Source organism: Barbatula barbatula (assembly GCF_947034865.1).
Source record: "Barbatula barbatula genome assembly, chromosome: 22".
NCBI lineage: Eukaryota > Metazoa > Chordata > Actinopteri > Cypriniformes > Nemacheilidae > Barbatula > Barbatula barbatula.
This window is the reverse complement of record NC_136785.1, coordinates 11,066,240-11,084,489: the sequence shown is the minus strand read 5'-3', so window position 1 is coordinate 11,084,489 and position 18,250 is coordinate 11,066,240. Positions and strand designations below refer to the sequence as shown.

General features: G+C 37.6%; 1 protein-coding gene across 10 annotated transcripts in view; it reads left to right on the top strand.

The window, feature by feature from the left end:
* Window positions 1-18,250, top strand: part of rap1gap2b (RAP1 GTPase activating protein 2b) — a 32,641-nt gene that overhangs the window by 11,599 nt on the left and 2,792 nt on the right. For 3 of the 10 annotated variants that reach the window (XM_079486717.1, XM_079486719.1, XM_079486724.1), the window contains 20 exons: window positions 7,894-7,978; window positions 8,761-8,796; window positions 8,998-9,045; window positions 10,105-10,137; window positions 10,270-10,482; window positions 11,739-11,842; window positions 11,940-12,018; window positions 12,586-12,639; window positions 13,155-13,238; window positions 13,845-13,945; window positions 14,674-14,803; window positions 14,936-15,091; window positions 15,231-15,302; window positions 15,639-15,725; window positions 15,936-16,076; window positions 16,163-16,309; window positions 16,380-16,492; window positions 16,645-16,740; window positions 16,827-16,944; window positions 18,123-18,225. In XM_079486717.1, the coding sequence (XP_079342843.1) occupies window positions 7,894-7,978; window positions 8,761-8,796; window positions 8,998-9,045; window positions 10,105-10,137; window positions 10,270-10,482; window positions 11,739-11,842; window positions 11,940-12,018; window positions 12,586-12,639; window positions 13,155-13,238; window positions 13,845-13,945; window positions 14,674-14,803; window positions 14,936-15,091; window positions 15,231-15,302; window positions 15,639-15,725; window positions 15,936-16,076; window positions 16,163-16,309; window positions 16,380-16,492; window positions 16,645-16,740; window positions 16,827-16,944; window positions 18,123-18,225 (2,000 nt within the window). The other 7 variants (XM_079486721.1, XM_079486722.1, XM_079486725.1 and 4 more) reach the window with 5 other exon arrangements.

Sequence of the window (18,250 nt, the reverse complement as noted above, 5' to 3'; positions counted from 1 at the left end):
AATAGTATAAATAATCTTCTAGAGGTCTAAAACAATTTTTGAAGATCTCTCAAATGTATTGGCACACATTTATCATTATCTTTTTTATTATCCTAGTGGCAAAAACCGAAAAGGAACATAACTTAAATATAAATAATTCTTGTTTTAACGATAAGTAACTTTAACAACTTAAGCGAATGACGTCATCAAGATATTACTTTAATCTTAAAGGTCTGTAGTAGAACAAAACCTCCATTTGTGTTACTGATTGAATGCTTAGAATCTCTATTTTCTGCAGATATGCATCACTTTAACCTTTATTTACTGTAAGAAAGTTATTTACACTTAAGTTACTCTATCCCCCTACACATGTGCAAGTCATACATCAGATAAAAAAGTTACATACATCAAAATTAAAAACATACAAGTAAAATTATTTAAATGAGTGAGCGGCAGCAACAGTAACTTCTTCTCAACTACCAGTCATCAGAGTAATAATATGCTTAATATCTGCTAACAGTTTATTTTGATAGTCTCCAAAACATATACTAACCATAAGTGGGGTGAAGGGACGGAGTCCAGAGAATTAATTTCAAGGGAGTACAGAACTGCATGCTAAACTTTTACTTTTCCATGCAAATTAAATACAAATTAATAGGTTTTATGTGCATCATCCAACCAAATTCACTTTTTTAAAGCACCTTGTTATATTGATGCATATAACCACTAGAGGGCCATACATTCACACAATCTGTATCTGTGATATCCTGGAGTGATTAGAACTGTTCGGATGTATTGAAAGGACCATAAAAATCTTACTTGTCTAGGCACTGAATTAAATTGACTTGAGCTTCAAAGGAAAAGGTGCAGCTGCATGTGAACAGACTTTTACTCTTTGTGTATGTCACTGAAGCATTGAAATCAAGTGTCGTGGAAATCAGACTACACATTGTTCATTCCTGACAGAAGGATGTGCAGTCGAGCATACAGAACCACACACAAACACACACACGTGTCAAAGACAGACAGCAGATGAACAGCATTTCAATTAGACGCCATTGTGCGACGTGCAGTAATATATCAGGGGCTACTGTTGCGCATAATTCCCTGTTCAGTGACATTTTTAGTCTATTATCTTCCACACCCAGCCACCTTCACGGGTTCCGTCTTTCTTCTTTTACTTCTTGATATCTTTTCAGGGTCTTGGTGTTGTTGTACTTTTGATGTGTCTAAATTTGACATCAACCCAATCCAAATGAATGCTAACATTTCAGATCATCTGCCTTCAGGTGCGATGCGAACAGATTTATAGGATTTGTTTTTGTGGACGGACGTATTTCTTGCCTCTCGGATACAGATCAAGCTAAACGGTGCGCAACAGAGCAGTGAGGGACGTTTTCTGTTCAACAGAGAGGTGAAAACTGCTAAAAGGTCAGGAGGAGAGTTAACAGAAGAGGTGTGCAGGAACAGCATGTGCTGAATGGATGGAGCTCTGCAATAAATTAAACACTTTTTCAACATTTTAATGGCAAAAGTGTCACAGAAGTCACACTAGAAGTGAGTCACTTACCAAAAAAAGGTACGTTTGTGCACAGATTGTGTCTGGTTGGTTGGCATGGCCCAGTTAGATGACATTATAGATGCCATTATAACTATCATAAATATTACACCTGTGGACAAAAAGCACATTTGTCTCTTATCAGTTGGCATTACCAATTGAATCAATTATTATGCAATGAAATGTTTATACTTTATAGTTTTTCTTTATACCAATTCACTAATTCAGTTTTTTGCAAGCAAAGGCATACATTTGATACCAAAGTTATATGTTATTATGTAAAAATTGACAGAAATGCAATTTAATATACTTAACTATGTCTTCAGTATATAATGAAGCGTTATGTTTTTATTAATTTAAAATACACCGTGGGTCCCCTCACATGGAATTTGCCATGTTGTTTCAACAGTAGCCCTAAACCGACAAACAGCTCTACAGAGCGCATTTCGTACATATGTTATCTTTTTTTTGCAAAGAAACAAAAACGCGACGACATCTTTGTACTGTGTCAGCCACCAAAGGGCTTCAAAGGGGAGGGAGAGAGCTGTTTGTTGCAATTCTAAACTTCATCACTAGATTCAGCTGAATTTCAAACACTGGACCTTTAAACCATATGTGATGTGTTATACGAAACTTAATGTGTCCTCTGTGGTACTCAGGTGGCTGTGGCTACCTAGCTGATAAATTGAATGTGTTTTGCTACAGTGTCATAGAGGTCACACCTGAAGAAAGGACAACATGGGGAGAGACATTTGGGTCAGTTCTATATTGTAAGCCATGGTACCTGAGCTAATACAACTTGTTCTGGGTTTTTTTTCATAAAAGAAGTAGTAGGAATGGAGGGGGAACGAGTATGAACTAGTAAGAAATGCCAGTCTCAGCGGGTTCCCTGCTGAGAAGAGAAGGGCAAACGGAAACCTGTAGATTTTGTAATGTGTATGCGTCCATGTGTGTGTCTGCGCGTTCAGTATCAAGTGCTCTCAAATCTGATGCACTGTCTGCAGGGTCTGATCTGTGATTGCATGTGCCCCCCATATGTGTGTTTTGGGTATTAAAGCAGCAGGGGGCCAGCGTGTGTGAGGCTGTCGTCGGTGGTCTTGAATACTAAGTGTTTGGCTGTGGTCATGTACTGTATCTTTCTGCCGGTCGGCTGTAAGTTATTACAGCTCCTCACCTCTTGCTCTAAAATGAATGGTTGTAAAGGACTTGTATGCTTGTATGTGCATCAAGTGCATTTTCCGTTGTGGTTGCACTCTGGGTTAACAACAGGCATCTAGCTCTGGTGATGCCTCTACACTAGCTGTACGATATTGTTAGTAAATATTTACATGTATATATTAATGTTGATATATCATTTAAATTATATATAAACATTTGTTAATTTTTATATTTTTCGTACATATATCTATGTACGTGTGTTTTATAAATACAAAATTAATATGCATAGTCCACAGACATACATAATGTAAACACAAACTTTTATAGAGGCAGTTAATCGCAATCAATAATTGAACAGCCCCATCTGATATAATAATGCTCTAAGTTTATTAAATCAACTTAAATGTTATTAAAATAGACATGAAAATGATATAAGTATCATACATTCTAGAAGCCTGGTTATATTTCACACAACGCATCACATGCAAACATTCATATCTCAGTCTCTCTGCTATCTGCAGCGACCGAAAACCTTGACTATACAACACTTTTTTAAGAATCATGATCATTCAATTATTACAAATGCGATGTGCATATTCCAGATTTACCCCGCATCCATCATTTGGTGTATTTGACATTTAATGCAGTGAAAATAGGCATTCTAATAACCAAAATCATAAAACTTTCTGTTCGCATTTGGTCCCAACAAGTCCACATTAAAAGGCAAAAAAAAAAGTGTACGTATTCTGCAGTTTGTTTTACATTTCGTTTGGATTGATTTTTGATTAATGTTACAAAATCCAAAAATAACCACATCCCACAAACCAAGTTGAACTGTATCTTATGTCCCAAATTTTTGTAACATGTTTTCGAAAATCGCAAACCTTTATTTTAAGGAAATGCATCTTCTCTCACAGACCATTTCTAGAAGAAAAGCAATAAAAAACATTAAGCGATTCAAACAATATTTTAAACCCTTTTTATTTTAAGTTGCTTCATTTATACCCTTTATGTTTAAACGATATAACAGCAGACTGATGTCCAGAAGTCTCTTATATTGTGAAATAGTCTAATTTATGATTTGATCACGTGTCAATATCATCTCCACCCCCACTCACATTCCCTGCTCTCACCATTCCCCACATCAGCGCCTGTCACCTTCCTCAAGACATCGTGTTACTCCTGCTTTTAACACCAGCTATGATATTGACTTACGTATCTCAGAGCACATTATCTTGTTTTTACTGAATAACACCATTGTTTCGGTCTTGTCAGTCGGTGTAAATTTGGAAATCACACAGATAATCCTTTGTGTTTGCCGGTTGTTATTGGAAAAGCAATTTTTTGTCATTTTGTGCTCATTGCATTGTATAGTTCAGTGTGTATTGTTAAACCTTTGTGCTGGCGTGTGTGTCTTTCTGCCATTAATCTGTTGTCATTGCACACACATGAATCCTGATGAATCTGTACGCCTCATCAAAGAAGGACACACCGGCGCTTTCCCGTGCGTACGGTGATAATTGCCTTCAGCTAGAAAATCCCCCGTAGCTTTTAATGCTGTTGATGTTTTGGAAGCAATACATTCACATGCACACTCTCTCAGTCGGGGTAAAGTCTTCACAAATAGAAGCGGATTTGTGCAGCAGGTGAAATTAAATGATGAAATGGCCTTGTAATTGCATGGAGTATAAATGCAGCCCTTGAAAATCTCCTTTGGATTTATTACCGGCTGGCAGAGGAGTCGATTAAGACAACACACATTTAAACACAATGGATGCAAAACATATTTGATGATGCCATTTCTATTTTTAACAATACTGTTGTTAATTATGAGACAGATTTGAGTTAGTGCACATCTGCCAGCAATATGAAAGGAATCACGAGCAGTCAGATTGTCATTGTTACAAAATGTATATATACAGTCGTGGAAAAAACAAAGATCACACAGTTTTGCCTTTAATCAACTTCTTTAAATTTTTTAATCAATTTCTGCGTGTATTGTGGCAATTCCAGGCCAGTGTCTGTTGAATTTTAACAAAAACAAACCTCACGACATCAATGTCTAAGACTGAGAGAATGTAAAGACACGTGAAGTTGTGGAAAAATACATTCATTTTTTATCCTAAAATACAACAACAAAACATTAGTATGGTGTTGTTTAAAAGTATGAATTTGCTTTCAAGATCAGCGGACATTGCATCTTTGAGAGAATTTGAGAGAAATGTTGTCACTTGTTCACAGAATGAAACAAAAATGATAATGTTACCTACACACACAGATAAATAGTCAATTTAAAACATTCAGAATGATAATATGGCATATTTATTCCCTTGACCCTTCACTCAAAATATTGCTTGTGTTGTGCATATTTTTTGACAAGCCTCTTTAAAATGTACACTTAAATCACAACTGGGCAACACACATCCACATTTTTAATGCATTATTCAAAATATTAGAATCAAGAGCAAAAAGGTTTGACATCACTTATCACTTATAAACGCTGTGACTGACCAATCAGAAGCAAGAGAAATAGTATTTGGTATTTTTCCTCCAGAATTGGTTCCTATTGTGATATGATGAGCTATTGATGAAGATAACCCTATAAGAAAGTATAAGATGAAAAGACTGACAGTCATATAACAGATGTAACAGAAAAATGTTGGAACAAAACACACACACACACACACACTATGAAATCCATGTATTGCAGTAAAAGGAGGAGACAAAGAGCTGGAATAGCAATATATCCATACTGTGTGTCTTTGTATACCGCAGGAGAAAGTGCTTTATTATCTTCATCATAAAGAGATGTACAACGAGAGATGATGAGAAAAATGCAGCACAGCTGAGCAGAAAAAGGACGATTTCTTTCAGCATAGACACAGAACAGCGAAGGTTAAGCAATCAAGGCGTCCTAATGGAGAAGAAGGTGTCAAAGTGAAATACCATGTGAGGAGGGGTGGGCGAGAGAGAGAGGGGGAGAGAGAGAGAATGAGAGGTATCGCTGGTGAAACATGCACACACACAGTCTGTGCTGAGAGGACAGCACCTCATCTCTGGAGAGTGAGATAGTGACGATGCACATTCAGACCAAGCTGCTGTGATATGACGGGTCCACGTCTGAGGTTTAGCCATGTCTGAGTTCAGGTCCAGGGTACGCTGTCGGAGAGCCGGCGTCCGTGCTGCCGCCGCTCTCATCGGACTCCTGCACCGTTCACGCAAGCGTTGTGAGAGACGGAGATTGACGGAGACCGATGGCCAGTGGTGGGTGACCAGCATTGTGGGTCGTGTATGTCTGTATGTGATGTGTGTACTGTATGTGTAGGTCAGAACTGTTTATGTGCATTTGTTGAGTTTATCTTCAGCTACACAGAGCACGGCTGCAGTTCTCAGATCTGTTTTGGGGATTCTGACACAAAGTTTGTACTAGAAATTGAAACTCCAGGGGAATGTTTTAGAGAACTTGCAGTTACCACAGGCCTATAAATCTTCTAAGGTCTGTGCATTTCGAATACTTTAAAACGTTAGAAATAATATTAGTTAGAAAAAGTGATCTTTTAAGTAATTGTTTTTAAGCCTTGATTTCTAGTACCAGCTTTATTCTTTTTGACATTTTATTCGCTGTACCATCCTGATGTTATAAGAGGTTTGTATATAGCAATATTTCAATATTTCCTCTCAAGCTGGGGTTCAGAGATGTTGCTTAAAGAATGACATAGGTAGGTAAGTAGGTAGGTAGATACTGTAGATAGATTCGCGCCCTCTAGACATTTCAAACCAGTTGGTCAGCATTGACTTGCATTGGTTTTGTGTCTACACAGTAGAAGTCAATGGGGACCAACGGTTTTTAGTTACCGACATAACTGTATGATCAAGACTAGTAGATAAACATTGAACGTCATTTTCCTTTTCCAAATAAGAAAAGTACAAAATATTTGACTGTACAAGATTATAGTGCATCACATATCTGAAATGACCCACAATCTCCTTCTAAAAAGAGAGTTTAGTGTTGGCTACAATGAAAACAAATTGACAGTAAGCTGTTCACATCCTCACAGAGGGAGACTTGCTGATAAATAGGTGTGAAAATAATTATCTTGGTCGTGATGTGTTTATCTTGTGCTGTTTATTCAGTGCTTTATATTTTCAGTCTTTGTGGTTTTTAGATGTGAGCTGAAGTCTGAATAAAAGTTTTAGGCCTTTTGTATAAATGTGCATGCAGACATCTGGTCTTTCTGCTAGTGTTGTGAGTGTTTGTGTACGTGAGAGAGATGTTGTTTGCTTTATCGAGCGTAATGAACAATACGTCACTTTACTCCCTTATATGAGTATATTGATGGATTAATGGAATCTATTTACAGGGGCTCATGAGGGATTGGGTTGGTATTTATAGAGCCTCGTCCACATTTCTCTCTCTTTCTTTTAGTCTCTTTATCTATGTCTCACTTATTAAAAAGACGGCAAAAAGGGAAGGAAAATTAATATTAAGCATGAGCCTCTAGATCCTCTACCTGTCAGGCTGCTGTCCAGAGAGCTCATTTAAAGAACTGATTGCCCATCCTTTGCCTATATTTTATTGATGATCTTGAATTTGTCAAATGGCAGAGGTATATTTCAGGGGAGTGAAATGAGTCTGAAGCCATTGTCAGGGTTTCAGTGAGGTTATCATTTCTGCGATTCAAAATAGTTTAAGTTGAATTTATTTTGCTTATTACATGTTGTATTGCATACATTGACGTGATAGTTTTTGCTGAGCAGAAATAATGTAACCAGTGGCGTTTACTAATTTGCAGGTCATGTGATCTCATCATGGTGGCCCCCATGTGTCGTGAAATAAAACAGCTTTTATCAGCTTTTATCAGACTACTATTTCAATACATTTAGAGGAATAGCTCCCTCAAAAATAAACAATTCTCTATTTCTTTTCACTCCATTTTCTGTGGAACACAAGAAGATATTTGAGATATTGGTTTTGTGTCCATACAATGGAAGTCAATGGGACCAATGTAATTTGCCTTCGAACTGTCTTCAAAATATAATATTCTTTATTCTGCAGAAGAAAGAAAGTCATACAGGGTTGAAATGACATGAGTATGAATACATGATACATGGGGTTAACAATCCTTTTAACAACTGGATATCATTGTAGTTGTATCTTAAAAACATGAAATGAAGGTGGTGATGTCACTATGTTACAGGAAACAGGAGTGTCTGACCATCTCCAATGTGCCCCTGGCAGACTGCCCACCCTCTCCTCCAAGAACTGCCCCTCCCACCATGAAGGTAAGCACCACGTCTGGCTCTCGGTGTCTGTTATGAATCAGCAATGAAAGGAAATTTGCTTCAAATAGCTTACAGCTGCAAAAAGCAAAGGAAGGCAACGAGCCAAGCTTCAGGACAAGATTTCATAAATTGTTTATTCTTCAATAAATGCAGCAATTATTGTTCACCGAACAAACGTCTTTGCTGAAAAACAGAATCTGTAAGCGTGGATGTGCCCTGCTTACTCAGTAGACCATGACTTCAGCTGTATGCGATAGGTAATTTACATGCTCCTCATAGGAAAGCAAAGTCTCAGAGAGTTTCTGGAAAATACAGTTCAACTGAACTCTGATTAAAGTTAAACCTGCAAACATAAAGCTTTAAAGGGCCAACCAGGATGTTCAAAAAAGTAAATGTCATGACGTAAAAAACCTGAAGTGTTTCTGGGTCTGCAATAAAAATAAGCAAATTTGTGCGATTGGTCGGAGGTTGTGGCATTCATTAAAGCACACATGATATTCTTCAGAGTTAAACCTGAAGGTTTTTATATAAAAATGAATATAAAAGTCTGACAGACTTTTACAGTAAATACTGTAAATTCAGCAACCCCAGGTGTAGATTCTTATACTAAGTACTCTAAACTGTGAGTACTGTTTGCTGTAAAAACACACAAGGGATTACAAGACCCCGCACAGCCACCATTCACGGATGTGTCATTCACACCTAACAGATGCTTACTGTTGACCTAAGTATGAAGTAAATTGCCTTATTATAAATTTATCATTGTGTTTATCTCTCAACAGTCTACTCAATTCTTTGACGCTCTGGACAAGATGGAGGTAAAAACTTTAAATATAAAAATATATAAATAAACCTAAAACAATAGAGTTAGCAGCTCTGTACTGGTAAATTGGTAAGTCTAGTTTTCATAAGCACATTCATAGAGCAGCGGGGAATGGATTCTGTGCCTCTCTTTTACACCAAAAAATGGAGGCTCTTCCAGGTTTTAACCCTGCAACCTTTGACCCTGACCCCTTTAGCAGGTTTCTGAGGTGGAGGAGTTGAGGTCAAGCCCACAAAGAGTGAAGGTCAGAATGCATGGAAAAACAACAAGAATTTCGCTCTAACAAAGTTGGGTTGTTTCAGGAGGATGCTATTCAACATCCTGAATGATGTTTGATACATTACACTGTATGTGTTAAATACTGAAATGATTAGTCCAAAAATGTGGATACAGTTGACTGAATTTGCCACTTTTTAAAAGCTTATACTTATAGGTGCAATGTGGAGATTTTAGCGGCCGGGGCGATTCTAGGTTTTCAACATTAGGGGGTCTCAGCCTCCAATGAGGATAATACATAGCAACTCTCTTATCACAACACACTGTATACATTACTAAAATACATAATTAAGAAAGAATACGCAGAATAAAGACACGTTATTGTTATTCAAATTAACAAGCAATATTTATAATTCAAAGTGAAAACAACAGCCACAAATCCATGCAATGAATGTCACAGTCAACTGCTGAATCATAATTTAGTAGAAGGAATAACTTGATATGATGTTGGTGCCATTCATTCTGATAAGCACGAGCGCTGTCACTCCTGTGCATGACTGCGTGTTCTTCTATTACATCCACAATATATTTTAAATTAATAATTAAAATACAGACGTGTCTGAAAAACGACAAAGCGCTTCTAGGTACACTTTTGTTTCCTCGGAACTCAGAATAATGAATAACACAGCAGCCGCACGAGGCTTAACTACAGTAACTCGTATCTGCTATAGTTTCTATACCGTCAGTTCTATTATTTTGTTGTTTCGATGACTTCTTTTATTCTTTTATTCTATAATGTAAAGTAAAATAAAGTGATCATGCAGTACCAAACGCTGGATTTAATCAAAATGCTTCATAAATGAGAAACTCAAATAACAAAAGACCCAACCCTTCCATCCTACATTGCATGTGTCGTTGTTCCTCATTTCAACTGAACTGAATGTCATGTCTCATATCATGTGTGTGCATGAACTTTAGACGTATGGCACTTAACAAGCTTGCTCGCATGTCACCGGGGGCATTTGAAAGTGCTAGGAAAATGTCCATTTAGATCATTATCTCATGATTCATTTTTTTCCCTCTTCAGGATGACTACATTCCATACCCACGGATAGAGGAGGTAAATCAGAGAGAATCTTTTCATTTCTGTAAAATGTAGCTTTAGCTGTTTATCCTTCTGTATTGTATACATTTACAATAACATTATACAGGGTAGATGTCTCTTTCTAATGGTCTGTTTGCTTTGTTTAAGGTTTTACAGCGGGGTGAACCGTACCCTCAGATCATCATGCCTCAGTTTGGAGGTTACTGGATAGAAGATCCCGAGGTCCCTGCCTCCATTCCACACTGGGAGAATGGTTACTGTGATGAGGAAGATGGAGAAGGAGGGAATTCAGGAGAGTTTGGGTACAGACTGGAGAGTAACTTTGCCATTCGTGCGTACCGAAAGCACTTTCTGGGCAGGGTGAGAACTCATTTTTTATTGGGTTAGACAAAAAACATAAAATAAGTAATAACAAAATGTAGATTTGTGCGAGCCTGTGTTTTGTGCCACTGCTGAATGAGCAATAGAGAAAATTACATTTACATTTAGTCATTTAGCAGACGCTTTTATCCAAAGCGACTTACAAAGAGTTTGCGGAGCAATAAGCGATATGTCATACAAAGAGCAATAGTACAATAGGTGCTGAGACAAAGTTACTAGTTTCAACAAAAGCTAGACCACTACCTGTTGAGTGAAGAGGGTTAGTGTAAGTTTTTCTTTTTTTTCTTTTTTTCATTTGTCTGTCAAGTATTCGCCGAGGTGTGTTTTAAGTAGTTTTTTGAAGGTTGTGAGAGATGTGGTTGACCGGACCACATTAGGAAGAATGTTCCACCAGGAAGGAGTTGTGAAGGAGAATGAGCGGGAAAGGGATTTAGTGCCCTTATGAGAAGACATTAAAAGGCGCAGCTCGTTTGCTGAACGCAGGGTTCTTGATGGGTGTAGGAGTGTAGTAGGGTGTGAAAGTATGCCGGTGCAGATCTTTGTCCTGTGAGACCTGCCGTAGTGCTGGAGGGGTGAAGTGAGCCTTTGGTTGCATTTTATATGCTTTATTGTACTCCAATAAAATAAGTAAAAACCAGAAAAGTACAGAAAATATACAAAGAATGTCAAATTCAGGCACTTGGCCTGAAGTTAACTTCCGGTCTGTATATGGTTATAACATAATATATTTATATTAATTTATATAAAGATTTTAGGTTTATATCAGTTGTATTGTATTAAATTAAAACTACTCAACAGTTATTGATTCTTTGCGGAGGTCTACCGGAAGTTACGTTTAGGCCACATAACGTTTGTTTATTTTTTACTTTTACTTTTTTTCCACTACTAAGATGTTAAAGGTTCTTAATGGAACCATTCGGCCAATGGCATCATGAAGCACCTCTTTAAGAGTATATATTGAAAATATGTGAATTGATGTTAGTTGAATCTTTTAAACCTGATGGTCTGTTCTGCTCTATGAAACACTTGTGCTTTCAAACATGACATTGCTATCAGATCCTCAGTCCCTACATCAATGGTATTTTGCACACAAAACCTTTTGGCTAAATCTTTCTATGATCATTTAAATTGAAAAGCATTATTGTCATCGCTGTAATAATAAGCAGTCAGCGCTCTTTATGTTAGCAATGGATTCGTTCCAAATTGAAACCTTTTTTCTTATCTGTCGGTCTCAGGAACATCTGAACTTCTACTGCACAGCCAGTAACCATGGCAACCTGGTTCTGTCCCTCAGACACGAAGAGGTGAAGGAGCAGGAGTACCTGCACATCATCCTCAGGTAATAATAGTCCTTTCAATCCCTCATGTGTAATTACATGATTGGCACATTTTAAAAGGTTTGATTGTATTTTTCTGTAAACTTCTGTCTCACTTAGGGCTCCATCGAAGACAATCTATGACAGGATCTCTTTAGCGGGCTTGACTGAGCTCCCCAGTGTCCCTCAGTTAGCCAAGGTAATGACTGTGACTGACAGAGATCGTTCACGAGATTTAACCATTCAAAACTCTAGCATGCTTCATGTTCTTATGTCTTATCAACTTTACAGAACTAGAAGTGTTTTTTGAATTGTAAGTTGTTATAACTACCTGTATAATATGTCAGCCAGAGTAGGTTATATTATTATTGATCTTTTGAGATTTGGAGCCTGTTCTTAAAGTTGTGCTATTAAATATAAATGATGCCTAGTAGATAACCAGAAACTTGATGGGGGCATCCAATGCCCTTCACACCATCCTTCGGTTGCATCCAAATGTCGGTTATTTGTTTAAACGTCCCTGATCATTCCAGTCTAACCTTAATGGTTTGTGTGAAACATTTTGGTGATCTTGTCGCAATGTAATGCAGAGTTTGCAGAGAGGCTGTTATTTGGAGATTGCTTGGTAGATTATATGTACAGCCATATCTTTCAAAATGGTTAGTTGTTAGCACAAAAATGCAACAAACATTAAGTGAAAATAGCTTAACTGGTCAACTTGTAACTGTTTCTTGACTTTGTTTTTTGTGATGAAACTACACTACAGCTGCTTTGTGAGGACATTATGTTTCTGAGATTCAGTCCTGTGCTTTACCCGAAGGTGAGTTTAACATTATTGTTATCCCATTTTTTGCCGAAATGAATTAATTGATATTAATGGATTTCATTATTATTTATATTTTTAGTAATCACATGATGCTGATCCTTCACATTTGTTTTCTATGCCTCAATAAGTCTGTGATTAAGGAGGAGTTTTGCATATTTCAGTAACACAATTTAGCTTTTGGCCGAGATATTGATGTGCGAAAGACAAATGACAGTTATGCAAAATGACGTCTGTCATGTTTTGCGCTCTAGCATTTGTGGTAGCTGTTCATAAAGTAGTATATGTGTGTCTCTTTTGAGATGCTTTTGGAGAATAAAACAGCTTTGCATGGACGGAACAATTTTTGTGGTCATAGTTAAAGTACTCAAATCTCTGATAAAGACATCAGAATAACTACATTCAGAAATAATTTGGCAAAAACCATATGTACTGTAAATGTTTCATATAATGTATGTTGCATTTGAGGTGATTTTATATTGTATGTCTCTGACTAAACACTGTTTTTTCAGGGTTCTCGGTTAATAGTGAATTATGATGAGCATGAGTTAAACAACACTTATAAGTTTGGCGTCATCTACCATAAGTTCGGGCAGGTGAGCAAATGTTCTTGTATATTGGCTGCATGTAAACACTGTGATTAACGGTTGGTGTGATATCTGAGCATCCCAAGGACACAAAGTCTTGTTTATTAAACTGCTTAGATCTTAATCACAAAAGAAATAAATCAATATGTTGAAGCTTCAGGTATTTTATCTCTTACTTCCTGTTATCACACTCCCTGCTGTTTCCATTATCGGCAGTTCTCGAATGGGCTTTTTACAATGCATGTAACCCTGGGTTTCTTTAAACCCTGTTCAAGGCCACTTTAAACCCAGGGTTAAACAAGATTAGCACTGCTTTTGCGAGGTTAACCTTGAATTGCAGTGGCAAAGTTTTAGAGATGTAGAGGGCAAATGTTGCAAACAGTATCACCAACCATTTACAGTAGTGCTTTCCTCATAAAATATTCATGAGTTTACAGTCACATTTATTTTCAGCAACCATGACAAAATGAAAACATTCAGTAGTGACAGAATTGGGTCATAGATTTATACAGAGTTTACATAACGAACAGTTTACAGGGGGTGTACTATTCCTTTAATATTTTGTAAAAACGCTTTAACCATCTTGTTAAATGCTGCTCTCTCTATTGTACGCAGACCTCAGAGGGGGAGTTGTTTGGGAACAGTGAGGAGACACCAGCCTTCACTGAGTTCCTCCGAGTCCTCGGAGACTGTGTGGAGCTGCAGGACTTTAAAGGGTAAAACTATATTGAGATGTGAGAACTTGAATGTGATTGGTTAGGACCTGTAATCGAACACGACTGTGATTATCTTAAAAACATATAGGGCATAGACTTTTTAAATATTTAAATAAGTGACTTAGATTTGAGCATTTGTCATACAGCCGTTCTAAACTTATTTTCAGTTGTTCTGAATTTACTATCTAGGTCTGTGTTTAAGTACAATGATCATGTTTGTTCAATTCTGTGAACTACTTACAATATTTATCCCAAATTTCAAATAAACATATTGTTTCTATTTGGATTTTTGTGCAGAAAATGAAAACGGGATAAACGTGTAAAAATAACAGAAAAGATGCTCTGTATTCTTTCATACCTAAAATACTGCAAAGAAAACAAGTTCATATTCAGGTTTAAGCAATACAACAGTCAAATTTGTTCATGTATTTAGAACTTTTTTTATGTGGTATCCTCGCAGTGTCTTGCCATGCTGTTGGATGACTGTCACTCCTTTTTTTTATTCAACAGACACTGGACTGAAATGGCCCAAATACATCTAGAAATGCTGATTAAATGAACATTTTAAATGGTCTCTAAAAAACGTTCTGCGGCTGTAAACATTAGGATAAAACATTATATTGTTCAAAATAAAGACGATAAAATCTTGATGGTCACATGTTAGTGGAACAAAGTAATGTAGTAATCTAGTGGTGTTGTTTTATCAATATTCTATCTCTCATCTGCAGGTTTCGAGGTGGTTTGGATGTGTCTCACGGTCAGACGGGGTCTCAGTCTGTCTACACTGTGTTTAGGGGGCAGGAACTCATGTTTCACATCTCCACTAAACTGCCCTATACAGAAGGAGACACACAACAGGTACTTTCTAAGGTTATAATAAAGTGATTGTCTCCCATAGGAACAAAAAAGGTTGAGTCGACCCTCGTGTTTGGGGGTTAATGGTCACCCTAGAACTAATTACAGTAATGATGACTGTTTCTCTCAACAAAGCTCCAGAGAAAGAGGCACATAGGGAATGACATCGTAGCTGCAGTTTTTCAAGAGGAGGCCACACCTTTTGTACCTGACATGATTGCCTCCAATTTCCTCCACGCCTTCATCCTTGTGCAGGTGGAGAACCCTGGCACAGATGACACCACTTACAAGGTCTGTTCTCATTTCATGGAATCATTTCTTATTCACTTGCACAGGGATTGAGGGAAAATGTTCAAATTCTGATTTCTTCATAGTGTTGAAATGATATGGTAATTAAACATCTCAATTTATATTTGATTATACGGTGCAGGTATCTGTCACAGCGCGTGAAGATGTGCCACAGTTCGGTCCTCCTCTCCCCAATCCACCTGTCTTCAAAAAAGTAAACAGATGCATAACTACAGGCTCCAGCTTAAAATATTCAAACATCTATAAAGCAAAATATATTTTTAGTAGTCATTTTAACTATTTTAAGAAGTAATCAAAGTAAAATATAAGGTAATATACAGAGTTTAATGTTATGTTATATCGTTTTTTAGATTTACAGTATGTATTCTCAAATAGATGTATTTTGTTTAGAGGATGTTTTGATATTTTTACAAAAAATGAAAATGTTGATTACATCATATACTTGATTTGGAGTTTCCCAGGTGGTCAATCTTTTTTCGCCGTTCTTGCATCATCGTTTTATTTGCCGTGTCATTGTCTTTTATCACAGGGTCCAGAATTCAGAGAGTTTTTGCTGACGAAGCTGATCAATGCAGAGCTGGCGTGCTACAGATCAAACCGATTTGCCAAGCTTGAGGTAGGAAGTCAATGGACCGTCCAATATTGCTGCATTACAGTCTTGATGTAGATATGGATCAAAATGCATGATAAGCTTCCACTTCGACCCACAAATTCTGCGTGTTTAATTCAGCACCATTCTGCAAATGGTGCTGAATTTCACATGGCCTGAGACCAAGTGTTTGTTGGAGTGATTCTGTGTGTTTATATCATTGTGTTTGTGTAATAGGAGAGAACACGGACGGAACTGCTAGATAACCTTCATAATGAGCTACACAAGCACACACAGTCGATGCTGGGACAACCTCTCAGTGCAGATGAAGAGAGGATGGAGAACGGAGGACATGGAGGAATACTGGAGTCCATCAAGGTTTAGATTCACACCTATCATCAAGCATAGATTTATTTATTTCTGCTGTTTTCGTGATTCCCTCTGTCTGTATATCATTCGCCCAGCGAGCAATGCGTGTGCGCAGTCACTCTATGGAGACAATGGTGGGCTCTCAGAAACATGGGCGTCCCTCTGCGTCGGGAGTTGGTGTTCCCACCAGCCTAAGCGGGGTCACTCTAACCCAGAGTAACACTGAAACTGCTAAGAATTTGGTGAATATCTTATTACGTTCACGGTTTGTTCAATTAAACATACATTTGATAACATAAATACTTTAAATAGTCTCCAGTGACATCGAGCGCTAAATCTCCTCTTAAGAGTCCAGTGAAGAGACGTTCAGGGCTGTTTCCACGACTGCACAACAGCATGGATGGACAGCCGGAGCGCTACACACGGTCAGACAGATATCTTAAAAACAAACACTTTATTTTTGTACCGTGTATTTATCATTTGAGTTGTGGCCCTAGTAGGTGTGGTAAATCGCAGTGGCACTAGTACTCATAAGAAATAACCAACTGAAACAATAATTTTTCATTTGTGGTTTTAGGGTCCATTTGTGTGATCAGAGAAGTCTTGATAGCGGTCATCTCTCACAGGAAGTGCAATCCAATCCAAGCTCTCCAGAGATTGTGACCACTGAGAGGTATGTTTCCAGTTTTGTAACTGACACTGACTGAATGCAAACTCTTAATAGCTACTGATTTTTTCTTCCTCTCTTTTTCTGGTCAGGTCTTCTCTTAAACTGAAGGAGGGTATTGGTAGGCCAGATATCTCTCGTTCCTCCTCCAGCACCAGCAGCTTCAGCAGTGCTGCAGGAGACCCAGAGCCACTGGAGGAGAAGGAACCTGTAAGATCAACGTGCTTCTGTTGAAGTGCTCAACATTTTAATCCATAGAAATACAACATTTGTAAGACTGTAATGTTTGGTTTTATATATAGTAAGTGTGCGTCATTTAGTCCAGTGGTCCTAAACCTTTTTTGTGTTCACGCCCCCCATACACCTAGTTAAAGATCTGCCAGATAATACCCCACCAATAAAATCCATCAAATACTGATAGATATCATTAGATATCAGGGTTCTATTGTTTTTTTGGAAACAGTAAAAGTCCAATTTAAGTACCTCCGTCTCTTTTCACTTATATGCATTTTACTGCTCCTGCTCTACTTCATTGTCCTTCTCAAATATGCTGTGTTATAAGCAAGCACCGTATCAAAACTATGGCATTTTATATAACCTCAACGAGTGAGAGTTTTTGTTTTTTCAGTTTATTATACAGACGTGGTGTGGTGTAATTTGCCTTTTCATTATTATTAGTGCTTTACATCATTAAAACTGTCAACATCTTTAAACCCACATGCAATACCTGCCCTGGTTAAGAAACACTAGCATAGACAGTATAATATTTCAAGAGGATAATATTGGGGCTGGATCTTTTTTGCCCGACTTCCAGAATTCTACCTCCTACAACTAGTGATACATGCACACAAGCAACACTGTATACACATACATGTTACACATGACAGAATCATATTTTAAGGGGGTAATATTGGGGAAGGATCGGTTGTGCCCACCTGCCACAGTTCGACCCCTTTAAATGTATGCATTGATGCACATATAGTCAAGAACAACTAGTGTGATGCATGCACACAAGCAACACTGTATATCTTATGTAGCATTTCTTCATATTTACATTGAACAATTTCAAGGGGGTTTTATTGGGGTAAGATTTGTTTTGCCCAACTTCCAGGATTCTACCCCCTCAAACTTATGCATTGATGCACATTTATTCAAAACAATTAGTTTAATGCATGCACACAAGCAACAGTGTGTCTCATGTAGAACTTATTCATATTTACATAGACCCACAAAAATGTTAAGGCCACACCACATGTTACACATAACAGGAGACCATTTCAATTATACGTGCACACAAGCAACACTGCGTCTGAAGCAGTATCTCTAAATGGCATAGTCCTTTCACTTTTGACAGTGTGCATTAATAAGTCTGTGTCTCTTTTATTTAGAACAGCCTCCAGTTATCTCCCAGCCTTTCACCTGTATTTGGCTCTCTGAGCACTGAGGGTCAGACTTCAGGAACTCCAGTGATCATGTGCCGCAGTCCAACAGGTATTTAAAATTATTTAAAGTAAAT